The sequence below is a fragment of the Balaenoptera borealis genome (genome assembly GCF_965194805.1).
Source record: "Balaenoptera borealis genome assembly, chromosome: 2".
In the NCBI taxonomy this organism is placed as follows: Eukaryota; Metazoa; Chordata; class Mammalia; order Artiodactyla; family Balaenopteridae; genus Balaenoptera; species Balaenoptera borealis.
This window is the reverse complement of record NC_138867.1, coordinates 36696140-36719519: the sequence shown is the minus strand read 5'-3', so window position 1 is coordinate 36719519 and position 23380 is coordinate 36696140. Positions and strand designations below refer to the sequence as shown.

At 39.1% G+C, this 23380-nt stretch overlaps 1 protein-coding gene across 6 annotated transcripts in view; it reads left to right on the top strand.

Moving 5' to 3' along the window:
* Positions 1 to 23380, top strand: part of OXCT1 (3-oxoacid CoA-transferase 1) — a 157856-nt gene that overhangs the window by 9684 nt on the left and 124792 nt on the right. For all 6 annotated transcript variants that reach the window (XM_082382344.1, XM_082382345.1, XM_082382346.1 and 3 more), the window contains exons 4-7: positions 965 to 1100; positions 4416 to 4565; positions 9706 to 9812; positions 12275 to 12335. In XM_082382344.1, coding sequence (XP_082238470.1) covers positions 965 to 1100; positions 4416 to 4565; positions 9706 to 9812; positions 12275 to 12335 — 454 coding nt within the window. The remainder of the gene's footprint in view (positions 1 to 964; positions 1101 to 4415; positions 4566 to 9705; positions 9813 to 12274; positions 12336 to 23380) is intronic.

Here is a 23380-nt window from a genome sequence, read left to right as displayed (position 1 = left end):
AGCAGAGCAGTGACACGATCTGACATATTTTATTTTATACTTGTATTTTTGGCTGTCATTTTATGAGTAGATCGTAGCAGGCAGGAGTAGAAACAAGAAAGGTTACTGCAGTATCTGGGCAAGAGATGGGCCGGTCCCAGAGAGGGAGTGAGAAATGCTCAGATTCTGGATAGATTCTGAAGGTAGAGTCAGGATTTTCCAATAAAGTTGCTGTGGAATGTGTGTGTCAGAGATCACACCATGAATTTTGTTCTGAAGTAGTGAGGATGGGGCCGCCATCAGGTGAGATGAGGAAGGCTGCAGATCGAGCTGAATTTAGGGGAATAGAATTGTTTACCTGAAGAACTGAAGGCCTAGCTAGATATTATTAGCAGTAGGTAAAAAACAAACAAAAAACGTAAAGCATTTTGTGTAATGTTTTGCAAGAGCGACTTTTTAGTGATTTGTAGCCCTCTAGTGGACAAGTGTATTATCAATCTTCAGGGAATTCTCACATCTCAAAAATGCACTCTTGAAAATACTTGTTATTTAGGCTTTAGTTTTCTTTTGAACCAAGTAAGAATAAATCATGCAGTTATTTCTTTTACACCCATGGTGGGTGGGAAATGTTATTAGATTCAATAGTGGAAGCTAGGACTATAAAACAAGTCTATCAGGAGGTTGACAGTTACCTGTTACCTGAACTACTTTAAGGTATTCAGTGTGTCAGGACAGATGGGGGGAGGTTAGAGGCTTGGAAATGATACATTCTGAGAATTAGGAAAGAGTTAGTTGAGTGGGAATGGCCACTTGGGGGCATGAGAAAAATGAGGAGGGAGAGTGAAGTCGAAGTTGGGAGAAAAGGAGGTTGTTAGGAGAAATGTGAGTGGTTTGTCATATAAAATTTCAAGTTTTTGAATGTAAGTGATATTAACGTTCTATCAGATGTCCCTTTGATTGTAAGCTGCTTGCATTTTCCTTCTAGGGTTGACAACTTTGGTTTGGGCCTTTTACTTCGATCCAAGCAGATAAAACGCATGATTTCTTCGTATGTGGGTGAAAATGCAGAATTTGAACGACAGTATTTATCTGGTGAATTAGAAGTAGAGCTGACACCTCAGGTAAAAAAAATTCTTTTTTTTTTTTTTTTGTACAATACTAACATATTTTAAAATTTACCTTTTTCCTCCTAGAAATTTCATTGTGTAAGAGAGGTAAGGTAGAATGCTCTTTTGCCAAACCAAGGAAATTTGTTTACAGGTCACACCTCTTGATTGCTAGAGGACTAATATTTTGTTGCTGTGCACTGAAAAAGAAGGTGAAAATATCTAGGCTTCAGGATAAAATTTTAAGTTTGGCACTATAATGTATATTTCACTGGAGTGTGCAAAAGAAATTGCTGGAATGTTTGAGGATTGTCCTAAAAGTCAATTCCTATGAATCACAGAATTAGAAATTTGTGGGGAATCTGGTCTTGCTGAGACATAAGAAAGTAAAGGCCATGGAGGGACTACATCACAGAGTAAGTGCTGGGATCAGAGCCCAGGTGTCTAGAGAGCTGACGCCATTACAAAGGAAGCAGTGATTGCAATTAATCTAGCAAGTTTCTCCTCACTTTATACACCATTACCTCTCCTAACTGATTGAAGAGTTTGTCCTGAGCAAAGTTTTTGAAGCCATATGAGTAAAACAAGGGTCTACAGGTTGTATGCATTACTCTTCCATTTTGACATGGTCTGCCTTCATCTCTGAAACTGAGCCCACCACTCTGCTTTATTTTTGTCAACAGAATGTATTATTACCACTGACTTCATCAAATTGGTAATAATGTAATACAGCAGAATTTTAAAAAATTCAATCATTAAATCACTGTATATGCTTATCTGGAGAGAACAAGCATGGGAGAACTGTTTTTTCTACCTGAAGCTTCACAGTGTTTTTCCAAGTCACACCTGATCACTCTACAGTGTTGGCACCTGTGCCTCTCATAGTATTACACATGCTTGATTTATCCAATTTTCATTTAAAGTTTTTTGAGAATAACAAAAGGTGTACTATCTTCATCGCTTGTGCCGCTTTTACAAAATACCACAGACTGGGTGGCTTAGAGAAGAGAAATTTATTTCTCACTGTTATGGTGGCTGAGAAGTACAAGATCAAGGTACAGGCTGATTTGGTTCTTGGTTGGGGGAGGGGAGAGAGGGAGAGGGACAGTGAGAGGGAGAGGGAGAGCACGTGCAAGTGAGTGCCCTGGGGTCTCTTATTATAAGGACGCTAATCCTCTTTGATCAGGGCCCCACCCTTATGACCTCATTTAACCTTGTTGCACATTGGGGGTTAGGGCTTCAACATGTGAATTTTGGCCGGGTGGGGGGGGGGACACAAATCCGTCCATAGCATATACTTTTCATCTTCACATTATAGGTTGAGGTAACATATCCTTTGAGTTGTGGAGCTATTGAAAATTAACTTTTCAATTACCTTTTTTATCTTTTTTTTTTTTTTTTTGTCTGTGCTGGGTCTCCGTTGCGATACGCAGGCTTCTCCAGTTGTGGCGCACGGGCTCTAGAGTGCACGGGCTCGGTAGTTGCAGCACACAGGCTTCTCTCTAGTTGTGGCGCATGGGCTTAGTTGCCCCATGGCATGTGGGATCTTAGTTCCCTGACCGGGGATCGAACCTGCGTCCCCTGCATTGGAAGGTGGATTCTTAACCACTGGACCACCAGGGAAGTCCCTGCCTTTTTTTTAATCTTTTGCATTATCCCTTATTTTGTCAGAGGGCATATACATGGGAAAGGAACTTCCATAATATTTCTTTCACATTCTTCCTTTAAGCTGAAAGAAGTTCAGGATTTCCTGCCCCAACTTAGTGGTGCATGAGTAAGCATTGGCTCTGGGAACTTGTTTTGCAGCCTGAGAGCCAGGGAGGAAGTGCTGATGAAGTGGTAGGGATTAGGACTCCCTTGGGGGTTGGATGTGGGGTCTTGGTGGTACCTTCAGGGGGCCTGTATGTGGCAGTAATCGATTTTCATGCCTTTGCCCAGTTGGACAAAGAGGAGTATAGTATTCAGGGAGGGTGGACATAAAAATATTTTAAAGTAGGGAGTGTTATTATAGTTGTTTTGATGGTTTAATTTTTGTGGATGTTATTAACTTAAAATACCCAAAGTGCAGGGAAGAGTCACCTCTGTCCACCAGTTAGAACAGAGAACCAGGTATCTGGAAGGTTTTCAGTTATGTCACAGGTCCATCCTTCCTCAGAATATCCCACCTATTCCAAATGACTCAGTGTCTGAAATCCCAGCTGTTAGTCCCTTCTTTGAGTTTAGTATTTAAAGGCCCCAGTTCAAGTGGAAAATTGTTTTCAGGTTGGGACAATATTAACACACCATCATTAATATCTAAACCTAGGGAATTCCCTGGCAGTCCAGCAGTTAGGGCTCTGTGCTTCCACTGCAGGGGGCACGGGTTCGATCCCTGGTCGGGGAGCTGAGATCCCACAAGCTGCATGGCACAGCCAAAACAAAACAAAACAAAATCTGAACCTATTCTTACTACTGGTTAGCTAGTCAGTTATTTAGTCTGAATATGATGTAGCTAGACCGTAACACGACGTTTCACGTTAGGGAGCGTGTCAGGAAACGTTTGGGTCCAGAGTTATTACCGTGTGGGAAAACTGGGTGGAAAGGCAGGTGGTGGTGGAAGAGCTGGGGAAATTAGGTTTGAAATCACTGGTCCCTAGAAGGGGGACAAAGATGATCAGAAGAAGATACAAAAAAACTTTACTTTTAGCTGTTCCTACTCTGAAACAAAATTTGAATCTCTCTTGGCTTTTTAAAAACCATTTTACCTGTATGTTGTACTCTTTGTCTAGCTTGAATTTTTCCTTAGTTAGATAATGTAGTAGATAAAATACTTATGAGAATGGTTTAGAATAAATTCTAGATAGGTTTGAACGTTTTACATTATTATTATATAATCATAACATTGTTATTAAAGATAAGGTTCAGGCCATGCCTACATAGAGCACACAGTAAAACACAAAATTTAACTGTATGTTTTTTAATGTATACAGTTAAAGTTACATACTTCAGATTTGGAAATTGATTTAAAAATATTACAGATAGACTGATGTAGAATGTGATGTCAAGAAACCAGTGGAGACATGGAAGCTGAAAGCACTAATATACGAATAAGCAGTTCCATTAAGAATTAAGGATTAAGGATAGAGAGGTTGTTGTCTAGAAAGATAGTAACTGTTTTACATTGATATTCTAGCCTGCGGTGTCAGCGAGACGAACCAGTATGCACTGCTGGGTGTGGTTTAGATTGATAAACACCTAGAAAACAGGGATGGTGCCTGTAAGTGTTTCTGTGTCTGCAGACAGAAGTGTGTTTAATGGACTTCTGATGCAGTGTTGTTTGCTCACTTGTAGGGCACACTTGCAGAGAGGATTCGTGCAGGTGGGGCTGGAGTGCCTGCATTTTACACCAGCACAGGGTATGGGACCCTGGTGCAAGAAGGAGGGTCACCGATCAAATACAACAAAGACGGCAGCATTAACATTGCCAGTAAGCCAAGAGAGGTAAGAAAGCTGGATATCTCTATCAGCACAGGATTCCAGGTGGACTCGTTGGGTAACTAAGTATAAAACCACACCTGTGTGAGAACAAACACTGCCATTCATTCTGTAATGTAAACATGTTAGGTAAAATTTCTAGCTAAAACTGAGCATCTGCTAGTAATTTAAATCACATAGAGAGACCAAAATAAATAAATGAGAAGAATCTGTAATCCGTAGAAGAGGTGCAAGTCAAGATTAATTTTATGGTAAGTTTTAAGAAATTTAGGAGCGTTTATAATTGATGATTATATTTATGTGGAAAATAGAGTAGACGTATGCTATATATGGCATGAAACTCTTCATGCTCAGGCCCCTTCTGGATGTGATTGAAGGGGGAGAAAAAAGCCAAAGAAATCACAAGTTTGTCTACAATCTTAAAAAGCGGGGGCAGTTATAACTATATAATGGAAGAGGGTTCATATTATCTCCTTTGTCCTTCATTTTGTATACTGGACATATTTGAATAACTGAATAACTTAGTTTTATTTAAAGTGCTAGATAGGATGGGGTATCTTTATCCTGGGTAACTTCACTCACATATTAGAAAAGAATAGGGACTTACCTGGCAATCCAGTGGTTAAGACTTCGCCTACCAATGCAGGGGGTGTGGGTTCGATTCCTGGTTGGGGAGCTAAGATCCCACATGCCTCACGGCCAAAAAACCAAAACATAAAACAGAAGCAATACTGTAACAAATTCAATGAAGACTTTAAAAATAGTCCACATCAAAAAAATCTTTAAAAAAAAAAAGAAAAGAACTCTAGATATAGGTATTTGAGATACTCAGGTTTGAGCCAGTTTTTAAAATGACACAGGCCAGCTGTATTTTTAGTATCTTTCCCTTCTCCCTGCCCACATGGCTCATGAGAGTTAACAAAGGTTGCAGAAATGCTGAGCTTATCTCTAGGGAAGCGAAAATTTTGTAAATCAAGGGCTTTTATCACCTTTCTGCTTATAAGGATGTTAGCTCTGCACGTCTGTGTCTTGAGGGAAGATAAAGGTCATGCCCTTGTCCCCTGCTGTCCAGCGTTTGTCCAGCAGCGTCCTCCATCTGGAGCTTTGCCTTTCTGAGTAGAGTGACCTATATTGACTCAAAGCTTTTGTTAAAATTTTTCATACTCTATCTTGCTTCTTTCTTTACTGCCTAATTAGGTTTAAAAAGTTTTTGACAAAGTAAAGGACAGGAACCTAATTATTAAGATGGATCTTGGTTAATATAGATAAAGATGCCTGGCAAAATTGGGTGAATGCTTTGAGAGCTTGCTAGAAGTTACAGCATTAACTCTCCTGGTGAAAACATAAGATAGAGTAGAATCTGTTCTGAATGCCTGGGTTCATTTCAGCCTGGAGTCAGGTGTAGGAATCTAGCAGTTTTGTCACTTTGTCTGCATCCCCTAGGAATACAACAATAATTTCTTGAAATGATTCTTGTTAGCTCTTTGTCGTCCTTGATTACGGTGGGAAGAGGAAATGAGTGAATTCCTTAGGTCAGTGATAGTTATTGAGGACCTTCTGTTTGTCAAGCACTGGTCTAAGTGTGGTGGAAAAAGGGGTGTTCTAGACCAAGTGCCCCTGACAAGGGACAAATAGACAAACACACAATGTCAATACTGGAAGTGCTGTGAACACAAATCAAGTAGGGCAAAGGCAGAGAGGATGATGAGTGGTCAGGAAGGTGTGCTCCAGGCTGGGTCAGGGAAAACCTCTCTGAGCAGGTGACATTTGGTAGAGTCCTGAATAAAATAGGGAATGAGGCGGGTGAAGATTATAGGTTTGTGCTCTAGTCAGAAGGAAGAGGAAGGACAGGGTCCCAGGGCAGGCTTGCCTCATGTGTGGAACAGCAGGGCAGTGAGACTGGAACAGAGTGAATGAGGAGAGAGAGTGGTAGGGTTGGAGGTTAAAGAGAGGCAGGAGGCAGACCACACGAGTTTGGCCTTTACTGAGTGTGGTGAGAGGACAACAGAGTGTTTTGAATATGGTGGGACAGTGATGGGATCTGAGTTACATTTTGGAAAGAGCACTGTGGCTGTTGGGTAGTGAGTTTTTTGCTGGAGACCCAACAGCAGAAGCAGGGAGACGGATGCAGAGGCTGTTGTATTAATCCAGGTGGGAGTGGAAGGTGGTTTAAGCAGTGGAATTTGTGAGAAGTGGTTGCAGTTGGGAAATATGTTGATAGTAGAGCCAACAGGATTTACTGAGTAAGAAAAGACAAGAATCAAGCATGCTGCATATTGAAATGGGCCGAGTGAGGGGGTAATCAAAGAGCTCTGCCTGGACGTGGTGCTTTTGAGACGTTCATTAGCTTCCAAGGGGAGGTGTTCTGTAGGCTCGAGCTCAGCTCCGGGAGGGTTGAGAGCTGGGGAAGGAACTTTGGAGGCATCACCATGTGGTGTTTAAATCCATGGGACTGGGGCTGGAGTGTAGACAGAGAACAGCTCTTTTACATTTAAGGGTTTAGAAGAGGCCTGACATTGAAAGGTTGAAAAGAGGAAAAGGAGCAGTAAATAAGATGGGAAAGAGTGTCTAGTGAGTGGAGAGGAAACCCAGGGGAGTCCGGTGATTTGGAAGATGGGAACTTTTACAAAGGAGGGAGTGATCAACCGTGTCAGAGTATGAAGAGGTTGGGTAAGAGGACTGGAAATTGACTATTGGATTTGGAAACGTGGAGGTCATTGGTGACCTTAAACAGTGATTTTTCTGGAGAAGAAGATTTTTCTGGAATGGTGGAAATTTGACTGGAGTGGATTCAAGAAAGGACTGAAAGATGAGGAAGTGGAGACTCTGAAGTGCATAAGTCTTTCAAGTGAGTATAACAGCTAGTTTGACAAAACCAATTCCTCCCCTGTTTTAAAATTTTAGAATAGTGAACACTTAGCAACTGCTGATGTGTAGACCCGTCAGGAAATTAGATAACTGGAATAGAAAGAAACGCCAATGTTTTTACTTTGCCCTGGCTTAGCATATATTTAGATGTATATGTAGTTCTCTAGATCTGTGTAAAGGCCTCAACTATCATCTCTGGTGATGACTGAAATACATAAGACAAACTATATTGATGTGTAGGTTACAAAATGTCTTTCATATAATTTGTCTAAGTTCATATTAATATGATCCTCATTCATCAGTGATTCCCTAAGTTCATTAATCTTTTCTAACAGGAAAGTGGGATAATGTCTTTAAGGAAACTGTTCTTTAAGAAATGATTCTGTTTTAGTGCAAATCAAAACTACAATGAGGTATCGCCTCACACTGGTCAGAATGGCCATCATCAAAAAGTCTACAAATAATAAAATGGTGGAGAGGATGTGGAGAAAAGGGAACCCTCCTACACTGTTGGTGGGAATGTAAATTGGTGTAGCCACAATGGAAAACAGTATGGAGGTTCCTTAAAAAACTAAAAGTAGAGTCACCATACGATCCAGCAATCCCACTCCTGGGCATATATCTGGAAAAGACAAAACCTCTAGTTCGAAAAGATACATGCACCCCAATGTTCATAGCAGCACTATTTACAGTAGTCAAGATCTAAATGTTCATCAACAGATGAATGGTTAAAGAAGATGTGGTACATACATACAGTGGAATATTACTGAGCCATGAAAAGAAATGAAATAATTCCATTTGCAGCAACATGAATGGACCTAGAGATTATCATACTAAATGAAGGCAGACAGAGAAAGACAGATATCATATGATATCACTTATATGTGGAATCTAAAAAATTGGTACAGATGAACTTATTTACAAAACAGAAATAGACTCATAGACATAGAAAACAAATGTATGGTTACCAAAAGGGAAAGCGAGGGAGAGGGATAAATTAGGAGTTTGGGATTAACATACACACACTACTATATATATATATAAATAAACAAGAACCTACTGTATAGCACAGGGAACTATATTTAATATCTGTAATAACCTATAATGGAAAAGAATCTGAAAAAGAATATATATGTATATGTGTACATATATATGTCTGAATCACTCTGCTGCACACCTGAAACTAGCACAATACTGTAAATTAACTATAATTTTTTAAAAAAAGGAAGAATTTCTTTTTTAAACCACAGTTAAAGAAAAGTAAATGTACTGGAACTTTCTCCAGCTTTCTATAAAATGCATGCAATTTGTCCACTAGGGGGCACAGTAGGAATGAAAATGGAGTTTGGCCTTCAAATGGCTCCCATCTTGTGTGGTGATGGAGAGAGGTGTTGACGTTGTTTCCCCTCTTCGTTTCAATTCCCAGAGCTAAGTCCCCATGAAGAAAAAAGGAACAAAATGCTGTGGCATAGTTTTGCTTTATGGGTCTTCTCCCCTCCCCTCCCATTTGGAGTAGAATTAAAAGTAAATAAACATACAAAAATCAATAGCCTTCCATTAGACCAGTAATGATAGAGAGAAGGTGTAATAGAATAAAATATAACAGTCACAGTGGTATCAAACACCAAGAAGCACCTATGAATAAAGCTGGAAAATATATACAAAGCTTTTTCTGAGGGAAAACTATGAAACTATTGAAGGAGGTAAAAGAAGACTTTAAAAAATGTAGGCCTATATTCTCACAGGTGGGAGGATATAGCGTATCAGTTCTCTACAAATTAGTCTACAAATTTTAGGAATCCCAATTAAAATCTCAACAGAGGATAATGGATTCATTAGAAGAGATGAATGGATTTTTATAACTACTTTAGGTAGGAAAACAATGCATTGCCCATTTCATGCAACTTACATGGTTTTCTGGGGTGGAGGGAAAGAGGGGCTCTTTTTCATGTTCAGTGTGTAACTTATTCACACAAATAATAAAGTGAGTGCTAACACACACAGCCTATGCCGTAAGCGTGTGGAACTTTCAGTTCCTCACAATTACCAAGCTTCCTCTTGCCGCTGAGCCTCTGCACATGCTGCTCCCTCAGTGTCCTCTTCACCATTTTGACGAAGCCCTGGTTGCCTGCACTACTCTTCCTTGAAGTCTCAGTTTAGAGCTCTCCCTCCTTTTCTAACTAGGCTTGTATCCCTATTATCTGCCTCTGTCAGAGCAGGGAGCACAACCAAGCAAGACCTCTGCAGATCCTGACACTGCCCTCTTTGTCTCTTGCAGGTGAGGGAGTTTAATGGTCAGCATTTTATTTTGGAGGAAGCAATCACAGGGGATTTCGCTTTGGTGAAAGCCTGGAAGGCAGACCGAGCAGGAAATGTGATTTTCAGGTAGTATGATGGTTTTAAAAAATGTCAAATGTAATGCATTTCAGCAACTTTATATTTCCGAAATTATGATTACAAAATGGATATCTTGATGTGTTTGGTATTTAAAAATTTATTTTAAAAAAGGCTTAAAATCAAACACACCCGTGTGTGTGTGTGTGTATATAGGTGGGTGCAGAACCATTGCCGTGCGGTCATGCTGGTTTGATGCACTTGAGGGCGTCTGTTCTGATTGGTTGGTACCCATGGTGCACTGTTTGTTAACTATTTGAATCTGTATATCCTTGTATATAGTCACATACAAATTATTTTTGCCCCTGTGTACTTTAGTTGCCAAAACTAGTTACAGTGTTGTGACATGCTTAGAAAATGTGACAAAAGCACGCAATTATATTTAATTTTGACAGTGTTTTTTATATGCATTGTCTTAAAATGCCTGTTACTTTGATATTCTGGAAAAATATTGCTAATAATCACTTAGGTCAGTTCTTTTCCAGGCCTATTGGTGTCTTCTAGGAAATGCTTATAAAGATTATGTCTGGAAAGTTGGTTAAACTTAATAATGTTTCACTTTCATTCTCGTTATCTAGATAGCCACAGATATTAAGCCACTTAATAGATTTCAATATCTTTTGATTACCCTAAGCATACTAAATACCAAGTTTTAGTATCTTGGATTTAGGGATTATATAGCTGTTTTTGCAAATTGTGCCATGTTTGAATATACTCATAAAAGTTTTTCAAAATGTTTGGTCTTGAAGACGTCATGTGTTAGGTTGCAGAAATAATTGTCTTTCTCATAATATTGGCCTTTTCCTGCTTTTAGTTAGTGATATTTTTTATCTTTACCAAATGCAGCTTTGGTATGATCACAATTAAATTATCAGTGATCACTCTCATGTTTTTGTTCATTTCTGAAGATCTTCTATGACATTAATACTGTATTTGATTTCTTGAATTTAGCCAATTTTTTTGTTCGTTTGTTTTTGTTTTTGTTTTTTTGTCCGGGCTGCAGCGTGTGAGATCTTAGTTCCCCAACTAGGAATCGAACCCGTGCCCCCTGTGGTGGAAGCGTGGGTCTTAACCCACGTGGGTCGCTTCCCACGAGGGAAGTCCCGGGATTTAGCCAATTTTTGATATTATAACTAATTTTGGCAATTACAGAGGACATTTTGAATGATGTCTACCTTATTTGACACCTTGATGTAATGCTTGCAAAGCTTAGTTGTTTTTTTTTAAAAAAGATTAATGAAATTGTATGGTAGCCAATGGAAATGAATTATTTAAAGTATTTCCATGAGTTTATCCTGTGCTTTATTGCCTGTTATCTAAAGACTGCACAAGGGCTATTCTGAGTACAGACCTTATGCCTGTAGTTTCTGCTCAGTAGCCATTGAGCTTTGATGTGAAATGAGAGTGCTTGTCGCCAGTGGTCAGGTGGCCTAGATTCTTAAGATACTGACTTCTAGGCTGACCTTCACGTTTAGTGGGACAACTGGTATAGAGGTCTGTCTAGGCCATTGTTAGAGTGGGCGGGCTCTGCATGCCTGCACCTCAGGCCACTCTGCCCTTGGAGCTTTTGATGCTGGATGTCTGGTGGAATCCAACACGGTTACTGGTCAAAGTACACAAGGAAAAAAAAAAAAAAAAAAAAAAAAAGTACACAAGGATTCCTCTCTTGAGGACATACCTATCCTTGAATCCAAGTGAAAGAAACATTGGTGGCACAAAGAGCTGTTACGACATAGCTGTGAATTATTTCTCTTTACCAAAGAATTTTCCCTATCAATTTACACTCTCAGAAACAAAAATACATTAAAATTTTTATGATTAGAGGAAGTGCATTAATTTAGGAATTTGGGAATGCAGAACCATCAGCAAAATTGGCCGCTTCTTAAAATTTTACACCTCAGGGTCTGATGGGGGGGTGTAGCTTTAAAAATTTCATTAGAAGTTGGTTCTCCACACTGATCTTTAGGACTCACAAATCAACCGTGAATGATTCAGTTAATTTCAGTAATAGGTTTCTCTTTAATAGGAGTATAATTACTATACCTTCTCATATAAAGCACTTGCTAATTTTCTTAATATTTTAACAAGAGCAAGTTTAGTGAAATATTTAACTATAAAACAAAGTGGCATCTCAGGTAAAAGACTTAGAGAAATTAGTTTTAGAGTAGATTTATTAATATCCATTTTATTTTTCTGTGTATGACTACGTTGAATATGAAAAATAGTCCCTCTTTCTCTTAACTCCATAAAAAGCTATATAATTGAATGAAGTGGCCATCATATTGTTTTTGTTTATAAAATAGCTATAGAACTTATCGAAAATATGATACACTCTTTTAAAAAGATTCACAAAGTCTTGGTTTACAGAAATTCTTTTAATCTATAATTAAAGCTGAGAGAGACACTGCTTATTTTTGCCCTTCTTTCCCCACTTCCTTATTCCTCTAATGTAGGAAAAGTGCAAGGAATTTCAACTTGCCGATGTGCAAAGCTGCAGAAACCACAGTGGTGGAGGTAAGAGTAGAGGTTATTTCTGATTTCCTGTTGTTAATTTTCAAAGTTGATGTTATGTGTTAGTTCAAGAAAAAGTACAGCGGTTCATTTGTTTTCACGAAGGAGGGCAAACAATAACCACTTTTTCATTTTGGATGTTGAAGGACTCTATTTAAATATATGATAGTTGAAGTTTTGCTGGAACATGAGCTTTCTGGTTAGCTACAGTCTCACTAGAACACTCTGTTTGGGAATCAAGCTATTAGGCTGACCAGCTCATAAAAGTCTTTTGGTACTTGAGTAAAGTGTACCTTCTTGGGTGAAGTCTCCAGATGAAATTTTTTTTTTTTCACTTTTTAAAAAAAATTTTATTTTATTTTTTTTATACAGCAGGTTCTTATTAGTTATCTATTTTATACATATTAGTGTAAATATGTCAATCCCAATCTCCCAATTCATTCCCCCTGCTTTCCCCCCTTGGTGTCCATACGTTTGTTCTCTACATCTGTGTCTCTATTTCTGCCTGGCAAACCGGTTCATTTGTACTGTTTTTCTAGATTCCACATATATGTGTTAATATATGATATTTGTTTTTCTCTTTCTGACTTACTTCACTCTGTATGACAGTCTCTAGGTCCATCTACTCTCTATAAATGACCCAATTTTGTTCCTTTCTATGGCTGAGTAATATGCTATTGTAAATGTGGAACACATCTTCTTTATCCATTCTTCTGTCAGTGGGCATTTAGCTTGCTTCCATGACCTGGCTATTGTAAATAGTGCTGCAATGAACATTGGGGTGCATCTGTCTTTTTGAATTATGGTTTTGTCTGGGTATATGCCCAGTAGTGGTATTGCTGGGTCATAAGGTAATTCTATTTTTAGTTTTTTAAGGAACCTTCATACTGTTCTCCATAGTGGCTGTATCAATTGACATTCCCACCAACAGTGTAAGAGGGTTCCCTTTTCTCCACACCCTCTGCAGCATTTGTTGTTTGTAGATTTTCTGATGATGGCCATTCTGACTGGTGTGAGGTGACACCTCATTGCAGTTTTGATTTGCATTTCTCTTATAATTAGTGATGTTAACCAGCTTTCTGTGTGCCTCTTGGCCATCTGTATGTCTTCTTTGGAGAAATGTCCATTTAGGTTTTCAAATGCCCATTTTTTGATTGGGTTGCTTGTTTTTTTAATATTGAGCTGCATGAGCTGTTTATATATTTTGGAGATTAATCCTTTGTTCATTGTTTCTTTTGCAAATATTTTCTCCCATTCTGAGGGTTGTCTTTTTGTCCTGTTTATAGTTTCCTTTGCAGTGCAAAAGCTTTGAAGTTTCATTAGGTCCCATTTGTTTATTTTTGTTTTTATTTCCATTACTCTAGGAGGTGGGTCAAAAAAGATATTGCTGTAATTTATGTTAGAGTGTTCTATGTTATCCTCTAAGAGCTTTATAGTGTCTGGTCTTACATTTAGGTCTTTAATCCATTTTGAGTTTATTTTTGTGTATGGTGTTAGGGAGTGTTCTAATTTCATTCTTTTACATGTAGCTGCCCAGTTTTCCCAGCCCCACTTACTGAAGAGACTGTCTTTTCTCCATGTATATCCTTGCCTCCTTTGTCATAGATTAGTTGACCATAGGTGCGTGGGTTTATCTCTGGGCTTTCTATCCTGTTCTGTTGATCTATATTTCTGTTTTTGTGCCAGTACCATATTGTCTTGATTACTGTAGCTTTGTAGTATAGTCTGAAGTCAGGGAGTCTGATTCCTCCAGATCCGTTTTTTTCCCCTCAAGGTTGCTTTGTCTATTCTGGGTCTTTTGTGTCTCCATACAAATTTTAAGATTTTTTGTTCTAGTTCTGTAAAAAATGCCACTGGTAATTTGATAGGGATTGCACTGAATCTGTAGATTGCTTTGGATAGTATAGTCATTTTCACAATATTGATTCTTCCAATCCAAGAACATGGTATATCATCTGTTTGTGTTGTCTTTGATTTCTTTCATCAGTGTCTTATAGTTTTCTGAGTACAGGTCTTTTGCCTCCTTAGGTAGGTTTATTCCTAGGTATTTTATTCTTTTTGTTGTAATGGTGAATGGGATTGTTTCCTTAAATTTCTCTTTCTGATCTTTCGTTGTTAGTGTATAGGACTGCAAGAGATTTCTGTGCATTAATTTTGTATCCTGCAACTTTACCAGCTTCATTGATTAGCTCAAGTAGTTTTCTGGTGGCATCTTTAGGATTATCTATGTATAATATAATGTCATTTGCAAACCGTGACAGTTTTACTTCTTCTTTTCCAATTTGTATTCCTTTTATTTGTTTTTCTTCTCTGATTGCCATGGCTGGGACTTCCAAAGCTATGTTGAATAATAGTGGCAAGAGTGGACATCCTTGTCTTGTTCCTGATCTTAGAGGAAATGCTTTCAGTTTTTCAACCTTGAGAATGATGTTTGCTGTGGGTTTGTCATATATGGCCTTTACTATGTTGAGGTAGTTTCCCTCTATGCCCACTTTCTGGAGAGTTTTTATCATAAATGGATGTTGAATTTGTCAAAAGCTTTTTCTGTATCTATTGAGATGATCATATGGTTCTTATTCTTCAATTTGTTAATATGGTGTATCACATTGATTGAGTTGCGTATATTGAAGAATCCTTGCATCTCTGGGATAAATCCCACTTGATCATGGTGTATGATCCTTTTAATGTGTTGTTGGATTCTGTTTGCTAGTATTTTGTTGAGGATTTTTGCATCTATATTCATCAGTGATATTGGTCTGTAATTTTCTTTTTTTGTAGTATCTTTGTTTAGGTATCAGGGTGATGGTGGCCTCGTAGAGTGAGTTTTGGAGTGTTCCTTCCTCTGCTATATTTTGGAAGAGTTTGAGAAGGATGGGTGTTAGCTCTTCTCTAAATGTTTGATAGAATTCACCTGTGAAGCCATCTGGTCCTGGACTTTTGTTTGCTGGAAGATTTTTAATCACAGTTTCAATTTCATTACTTGTGATTGGTCTGTTCATATTTTCTATTTCTTCCTGGTTCAGTCTTGGAAGGTTATACCTTTCTAAGAATCTGTCCATTTCTTCCAGGTCATCCATTTAATTGGCACAGTGTTGCTTGTAGTAGTCTCTTATGATGCTCTGTATTACTGCAGTGTCCGTTGTAACTTCTTTTTCATTTCTAATTTTACTGACTTGAGTCCTCTCCCTCTTTTTCTTGTTGAGTCTGGCTAAAGGTTTATCAATTTTGTTTATCTTCCCAAAGAACCAGCTTTTAGTTTTATTGATCTTTGCTATTCTTTTCTTTGTATCTATTTCTTTTATTTCTGCTCTGATCTTTATGATTTCTTTCCTTCTACTAACTTTGGGTTTTGTTTGTTCTTCTTTCTCTAGTTCCTTGTAAGGTTAGATGGTTTATTTGAGATGTTTGTTGTTTCTTGAGGTAGGCTTGTATTGCTATATACTTCCCTCTTAGAACTGCTTTTGCTGCATCCCATAGGGTTTGGATCATCGTGTTTTTGTTGTCAATTGTCTCTAGGTATTTTGTGCTTTCCTCTTTGATTTCTTCAGTGATCTCTTGGTTATTTAGTAACGTACTTTTTAGCCTCCATGTGTTTGTGCTTTTTACGTTTTTTTCCCTGTAACTTATTTCCAATCTCATAACGTTGTGGTCGGAAAAGATGCTTGATATGATTTCAGTATTCTTAAATTTACTGAGGCTTGATTTGTGACCCAAGATGTGATCTATCCTGGAGAATGTTCCATGTGCACTTGAGAAGAAAGTGTAATCTGCTGTTTTTGGATGGAATGTCCTATAAATATCAATTAAATCTGGCTGGTCTGTTGTGTCATTTAAAGCTTGTGTTTTCTTATTAATTTTCTGTTTGGATAATCTGTCCATTGGTGTAAGTGAGGTGTTAAAGTCCCCCACTATTATTGTGTTACTGTCGATTTCCTCTTTTATAGCTGTTAGCAGTTGCCTTATGTATTGAGGTGCTCCTATGTTGGGTGCATATATATTTATAATTGTTATATCTTCTTCTTGGATTGATCCCTCGATTATTATGTAGTGTCCTTCCTTGTCTCTTGTAACATTCTTTATTTTAAAGTCTATTTTATCTGATATGAGTACTGCTATTCCAGCTTTCTTTTGATTTCTATTTGCATGGAATATCTTTTTCCATCCCCTCACTTTGAGTCTGTATGTGTCCCTAGGTCTGAAGTGGGTCTCTTGTAGACAGCATATATATGGGTCTTGTTTTTGTATCCATTCAGTGAGCCTGTGTCTTTTGGTTGGAGCATTTAATCCATTCACGTTTAAGGTAATTATCGATATGTATGTTCCTATTACCATTTTCTTAATTGTTATTTGTTTGTTTTTGTAGGTTCTTTTCTTCTCTTGTGTTTCCCACTTAGAGAAGTTCCTGTAGCATTAGTTGTAGAGCTAGTTTGGTTGTGCTGAATTCTGTTAGCTTTTGCTTGTCTGTGAAGCTTTTGATTTCTCCATTGAATTTGAATGAGATCCTTACCGGGTAGCGTAATCATGGTTCTAGGTTCTTCCCTTTCATCACTTTAAATATATCGTGCCGCTCCCTTCTGGCTTGTAGAGTTTCTGCTGAGAAATCAGCTCTTAACCTTATGGGAGTTTCCTTGTATGTTATTTTTCATTTTTCCCTTGTTTTTAATAATTTTTCTTTGTCTTTAATTTTTCTTAATTTGATTACTATGTGTGTTGGTGTGTTTCTCCTTGGGTTTATCCTGCCTGGGACTCTCCGCGCTTCCTGGACTTGGGTGGCTATTTCCTTCCCATGTTAGGGAAGTTTTTGACTATAAGCCCTTCAAATATTTTCTCGGGTCCTCTCTCTCTCTTCTCCTATAATCCCTATAATGCGAATGTTGGTGCATTTAATGTTGTCCCAGAGGTCTCTTAGGTTGACTTCATTTCTTTTCATTCTTTTTTCTTTATTCTGTTCCGCAGCAGTGAATTCCACCATTCTGTCTTCCAGGTCACTTATCCGTTCTTCTGCCGCAGTTATTCTGTTATTGATTCCTTCTAGTGTATTTTTCATTTCAGTTATTGTATTGTTCATCTCTGTTTGTTTGTTCTTTAATTCTTCTAGATGTTTGTTCTTTAATTCTTCTAGGTCGCTGTGAAACATTTCTTGCATCATCTCGATCTTTCCCTCCATTCTTTTTCTGAGGTCCTGGATTAATTTCACTATCACTATTCTGAATTCTTTTTCTGGAAGGTTGCCTATCTCCACTTCATTTAGGTGTTTTTCTGGGGTTTTATCTTGTTCCTTCATCTGGTACATAGTCGTCTGCCTTTTCATTTTGTCTGTCTTTCTGTGAATGTCGTTTTTGTTCCACAGGCTGCAGGATTGTAGTTCTTCTTGTTTCTGCTGTCTGCCCTCTGGTAGATGAGGCTATCTAAGAGGCTTGTGCAAGCTTCCTGATAGGAGGGACTGGTGGTTGGTAGAGCTGGGTGTTGCTCTGGTGGACAGAGCTCAGTAAAACTTTAATCCATTTGTCTGCTGATGGGTGGGGCTGACTTCCCTCCCTGTTGGTTGTTTGGCCTGAGGCAACCCAGCACTGGAGCCTAGAGGCTCTTTGGTGGGGCTAATGGTGGAGTCTGGGAGGGCTCATGCCAAGGAGTACTTCCCAGAACTTCTGCTGCCAGTGTCCTTGTCCCAGTGGTGAGGCACAGCTGCCCCCCACGCCCCCCCTCGCCGGAGACCCTCCAACACTAACAGATAGGTCTGGTTCAATCTCCTATGGGGTAACTGCTCCTTCCCCCGGGTCCTGATGCACACACTACTTTGTGTGTGCCCTCCAGGAGTGGAGTCTCTGTTTCCCCCAGTCCTATCGAAGTCCTGCAGTCAAATCCCGCTAACCTTTAAAGTTTGATTCTCTGGGAATTCCTCCTCCTGTTGCTGGACCCCCAGTTTGGGAAGCCTGATGTGGGGCTCAGAACCTTCACTCTAGCGGGTGGACTTCTGTGGTATAATTGTTCTCCAGTTTGTCTCCAGATGAATTCTTGTATACAGAATCCTAGGAAAATAGTAAGTTGTATTAGGAGAAGTTCCTTATCTCACTGTTAGATACTGGTGATACTTTAAGGAAGAAGGAGGTTAAGCTCATTGCTTTGATGTGGTTCTATTCGGAACAGTTGAATTAAGGCACTAACTGACTCTCCTTTGGACATCTCAGGGTTTGGGAGAGACTAGAATAATTTTAGAACTTTCCCAGGGTTCAAGCTCTGGGACAGAAATAGGTGCTTATACCAAAATCCTGCCATTTTGTTTATACATATTTGAACCTGAAAGGAGACTTGAAAATGATTCGTTTAGGCTATGAGGATCACTTTGGAACCAAATTTTCTTGGGCATTTGAGATAGCTTTCCCATGGGAGGGCTTTATAGGAACCCATCCTGCGATCTGGAAATGAGAATATATGTTCTTGATTTTTCTTGTGATGGTGGTATTCTACCCGGCATTTTTTCATTCCTCCATATGCTTGCCCAAGATAGTATTTCATGGAGGCAGTGCTGCCATATTTTTGAAATAATCAAATGTTAGAATTCTGTTTCTGTCTTGGAAAGTGAAGTATATTATTATTATTAGTAGTAGTAGTAGATAGCCATAGTTTGGCTTCGTTTTTTTTGTTTGTTTTCTTCCTCTTTTATGGAAGTGTAGTTAATTTACAGTGTTTGAAGTGTATTATTTTTAAAGTGCTGGGGCATGTGGTACTTTCAACACTGGCAGGGTGGTTTCTTTTGCAATGGCTTCAGTATATTTTCTGCATTTAAAATGGATAATGTGGTGTACTCTCTCTGCACGATCTTTTTTTTTTTTTAATCGAATCATCTTAATGACCTGTCCATTGCACACATCTGTAACAGTACTGAAAAAAAGCCTATAGCGTAGCTTAAAACAATTGATAGTGTAACCCTCTCTTGATTGTATGTACTTCTGTAAAACTGCCACATACCAATATTTTTTCTCTGAGTACCATGGGGCAGTATGCATTGTCCTGGGTGAATTTCTTTTTTTCCTTCTTTTATAATCTGGTTCTTTTCAGCCAATCTTATCTCTTCCAAAAGCAGGAAGTGACTCTCTACTGTCTGAGAATTAATGTAGATATTAGGAAAGAGAGGTTCTCTGTCGGCATAAGGGAAGGGGATATAAAATCCTTTAATTGATCCTGCAAATATGATAAAAGCTGCCCTCCCTGTGTCCTAGAACAGACATCTCTGATTCACAGCATTCTGTCCTGTTAGACACAGACTCACATTAGGATCCCTTTCAATATAGCGCTGCTGATGGCCACTCCCAATTGATTATACCCGCACTGTCCAACATGGTACCCACTAGCCACATGCGACTTTTAAAATTTAAATTAATTAAAATTAGATAAAGTAGAAATTCAGTTTCTCTTCAGTAGCTACATATGCTCGTGACTATTGTGTTGATCAACATAGATAAAGAATATTGTCATCAATGGAGAAAGTTTGATTGGACAGAGCCTAATTGGAAGGATCAAGATGAAATATAATTTGTCATTCTAGTTTAGGAATGTAAGCAAAACAGCAGTTTAGACAATAAATTATTGTAAGCCTGCTCCCTCTGCATGCTCATAGTAGAAGAGGTCCACATGTCTTTAGCTTGAATGTAAGAACTTGTGCTCTTGGATGTAGAAGATAATTTGGAATTGGGGATGATGAATAGATTGGGTGTCTTCTGATAACAAAAAATCTATCTGGACTGTGAGTTTTGTATTATTCTTAGTCTAGTGACTACCCTGGACCTCCAGCTCCTCTTCTGTGCTATGTTTTGTGCACTCTGTTACCGGCATTGGCCTTTAGGACTTTGTAATTCTTTTCCTGTAGCCCTATCATACTTTATTGTACAGTGATCCTAGTGAGATGGATGATTATGAGCTGGTCTAACAGGAGTCTTCAGAGATCTTAAATTACCTGCGTATTTTCCTGCCTGTTAAATGTTAACAATAATAATAGTTACTATTAATCAAGTATTTATTATGTGTTAGTCACTGCTGTATTCTTTATGGTTATTGTTAGTTTTTTAATGTTAACAATAGTCTTATGAGGTAGGAATCATTATTATCCTTATTTTACAGATAAGGACTTAAAAGCACAGAGAGGTTAGGTTGTATACCTGATGTTACACAGCTAGATGGAGCTAGGATAGAACCACAGAATGACTGATTCTGGGGTGTCTGCACTTTCCCACTATTTTATGAAATATTCTCAAATCATCATCAGTGGATGGTGTTTCAAAATCTTGAAAGGTATTAAATCTCTGGAAGTAGTCCATTTCAATGCTAACTATTAGAATCAAGCAGATTGGGAGTTTTTGGCCAATATATTCCTCTACCCCCCAGCTTTCCTTGCCAGTTATTCCAATTATGGTCTTTTTGCCTCCTGCACCATCTACCTCCAAGAGGGCTTTGAGAGAAGCATCATCCTGTGATCAATAGCCCTGTGGATTCATTCATTCTTCCTCTTGGATTCTGTTCATTCTGTTGTGTTGCATCTCTGAACTGTGCAGCTTTTCACAAACTTCCCTGAACATGGTGATTGAATGTCTATTCTTGTACTGCAGTATCTTAAGCAGTGGGAGCTTTAACAATGACTACACCCTACATTTCAGACAAAGCCTTTTTTTTTTTAGAACTCTTAGCTCATCTCCTTTCTCTTATAGATGAGGACATGGAGGACTTTTCAGTAGCTGGATCTGGGTTAGAGCCTGTCTCCTAAAGCACCACTCCACCCCCTGGTGCTACATCTTTTCAGCCTTTCTCCCTGGTTACTCCCTATAACTTGAGTTTTATGGGAGGTAAGAGAGGGGTAGAACTGTAAATATCTAAAATATTAATGATAATTCCCTCAGATATCTTAAAGTTTTTTTGCATGTAGAAGCAGGGTGGCAGGGGACTTCCCTGGTGACACAGTGGTTAAGAATCCTCCTGCCAATGCAGGGGACACGGGTTCGAGCCCTGGTCCAGGAAGATCTCACATGCCGCGGAGTAACTAAGCCTGTGCACCACAACTACTGAGCCTGTGCTCTAGAGCCCACGAGCCAGAACTACTGAGTCCATGTGACATAACTACTGAAGCCCACGCGCTTAGAGCCCATGCTCTGCAGCAAGAGAAGCCACCGCAATGAGAAGCCCGTGCATTGTAATGAAGAGTAGCCCCCGCTTGCCGCAACTAGAGAAAGCCCATGCACAGCAACAAAGACACAATGCAGCCAAAAAAAATAATAAATTAGATAAATAAATTAAAAAAAAAGAAAAAAGAAGCAGGGTGGCAAAGGAACATAAAGCTGTCTCTTGCTTTTTTGGTTAATAATTTCTCCTCCAGTTGACAAGAGGTAAACCAGTATATTCATCTTGAATTGAAGAAAATACCAAATTGGCCCTTGACATGAATTATTTCTGGTTTCTCTAAAAGTGGGATATTGCTCCTTTTTGGAAAAATTTTGCCTTTCAAATGTGTTCTAAACAAACTTATGAGTTGTGGAAAACCAATTATGTCTGTTTTCCCCTTTAACGAAACCGATATGAATATTGCATTTGCATTCTTAAAACCTGCAGCCGTTTGCATGTTTTGCCACAAAGTTGTGACATAGTGAAGGCTGGCTGTCTCTTTCCCCGTCTCTTAAGGAACTGGGGGTAGTTACTTGGGGAAAATAGTACAAGTGGGTGCACATATTGGCATACATGCCAGAAAGATATTTCTCTTTTTAGGACAGTGTTATTTCTGGACCTCCTCTTTAAGTGGGTGGAATCTTCCCTGATAAACTTCACAAGTCTAAGTGCAAAACCAGCCAGGGAACAACTCTTGGCATTGCGTTCCATGTGTATGAGTAACAGGAGTACTGGTGAACTCATTTGGCTTTTGTAAGGGTCTGTTAACCCTTCAACTTCCCATGAGCCCCTCAGCCAGTCTCCTGGGTGCATATCCAATCAGGCTGTGTTTCTCTGGGAAGTTACCTGTCTTTATATTTTTTTTTTTTTAAAGCAACTTTTTTTTTTCTTAATTATTTTTTTTTAATTAATTAATTAATTTATTTTATTTATGGCTGTGTTGGGTCTTCGTTTCTGTGAGAGGGCCCTCTCTAGTTGTGGCAAGCGGGGGCCACTCTTCATCGCGGTGCGCGGGCCTCTCACTATCGCGGCCTCTCCTGTTGCGGAGCACAGGCTTCAGACGCGCAGGCTCAGTAATTGTGGCTCACGGGCCCGGTCGCTCCGCGGCATGTGGGATCTTCCCAGACCAGGGCTCGAACCCGTGTCCCCTGCATTGACAGGCAGACTCTCAACCACTGCGCCACCAGGGAAGCCCCTAAAGCAACTTATAATAGAAAACTCAGGGGGAGGGGCGGCAGTGCTTCACTCAGGAGCCTGTTGATGCTTTTTCTCCTGCAAGCAGCCTGGCATGCCTGTGCTGTCAGGAAAGGTCATCTGACTCAGCCACCGAAGGCTGTTGAGGTTACCTGTGACCAAAATAACCCAGCTGGTTTCGTCAGGTGTGTGCCCTGGCTGGTGTTGGAAGATGGCAAGGTTTATGCAAGGCCTCTTCAGCTGTTTTGGCTAATTTCAGCTTTTAGTTAAGACAAATACATTCATTACCATGACTTCAATAATGTTATTTTTATCATATTTATATTATGGTATATTTATATATTTGCTTATGAAAGAATTGTTCATATTACATGATATTTGATGCATACAAGTATTATATACATGTAGCCTTTGTGGGTTATAAAGCACAATAATTAATTGAACACCAGCGAACCCACCTAAGGTAAGGATTAGCGGATTGCTTATTCTCGTTTTCATCTGCCTGCCTTTCCTGCAGAGAGAGTCACTGTCAGGAATATTGTGGTTATCAGTCCCTTAAAAATAATTCTAAGTCATAAGGTATGGACGTATGGAAAATTATTTTCCAAAGATATCCTAAGACTTTTTGTTTAGAAGAGCCAGGCTTTGGGACCTGTGACTTCTGCATTCTGTACTAGTGCCTGGCACATGCCATGTCTCCAGAG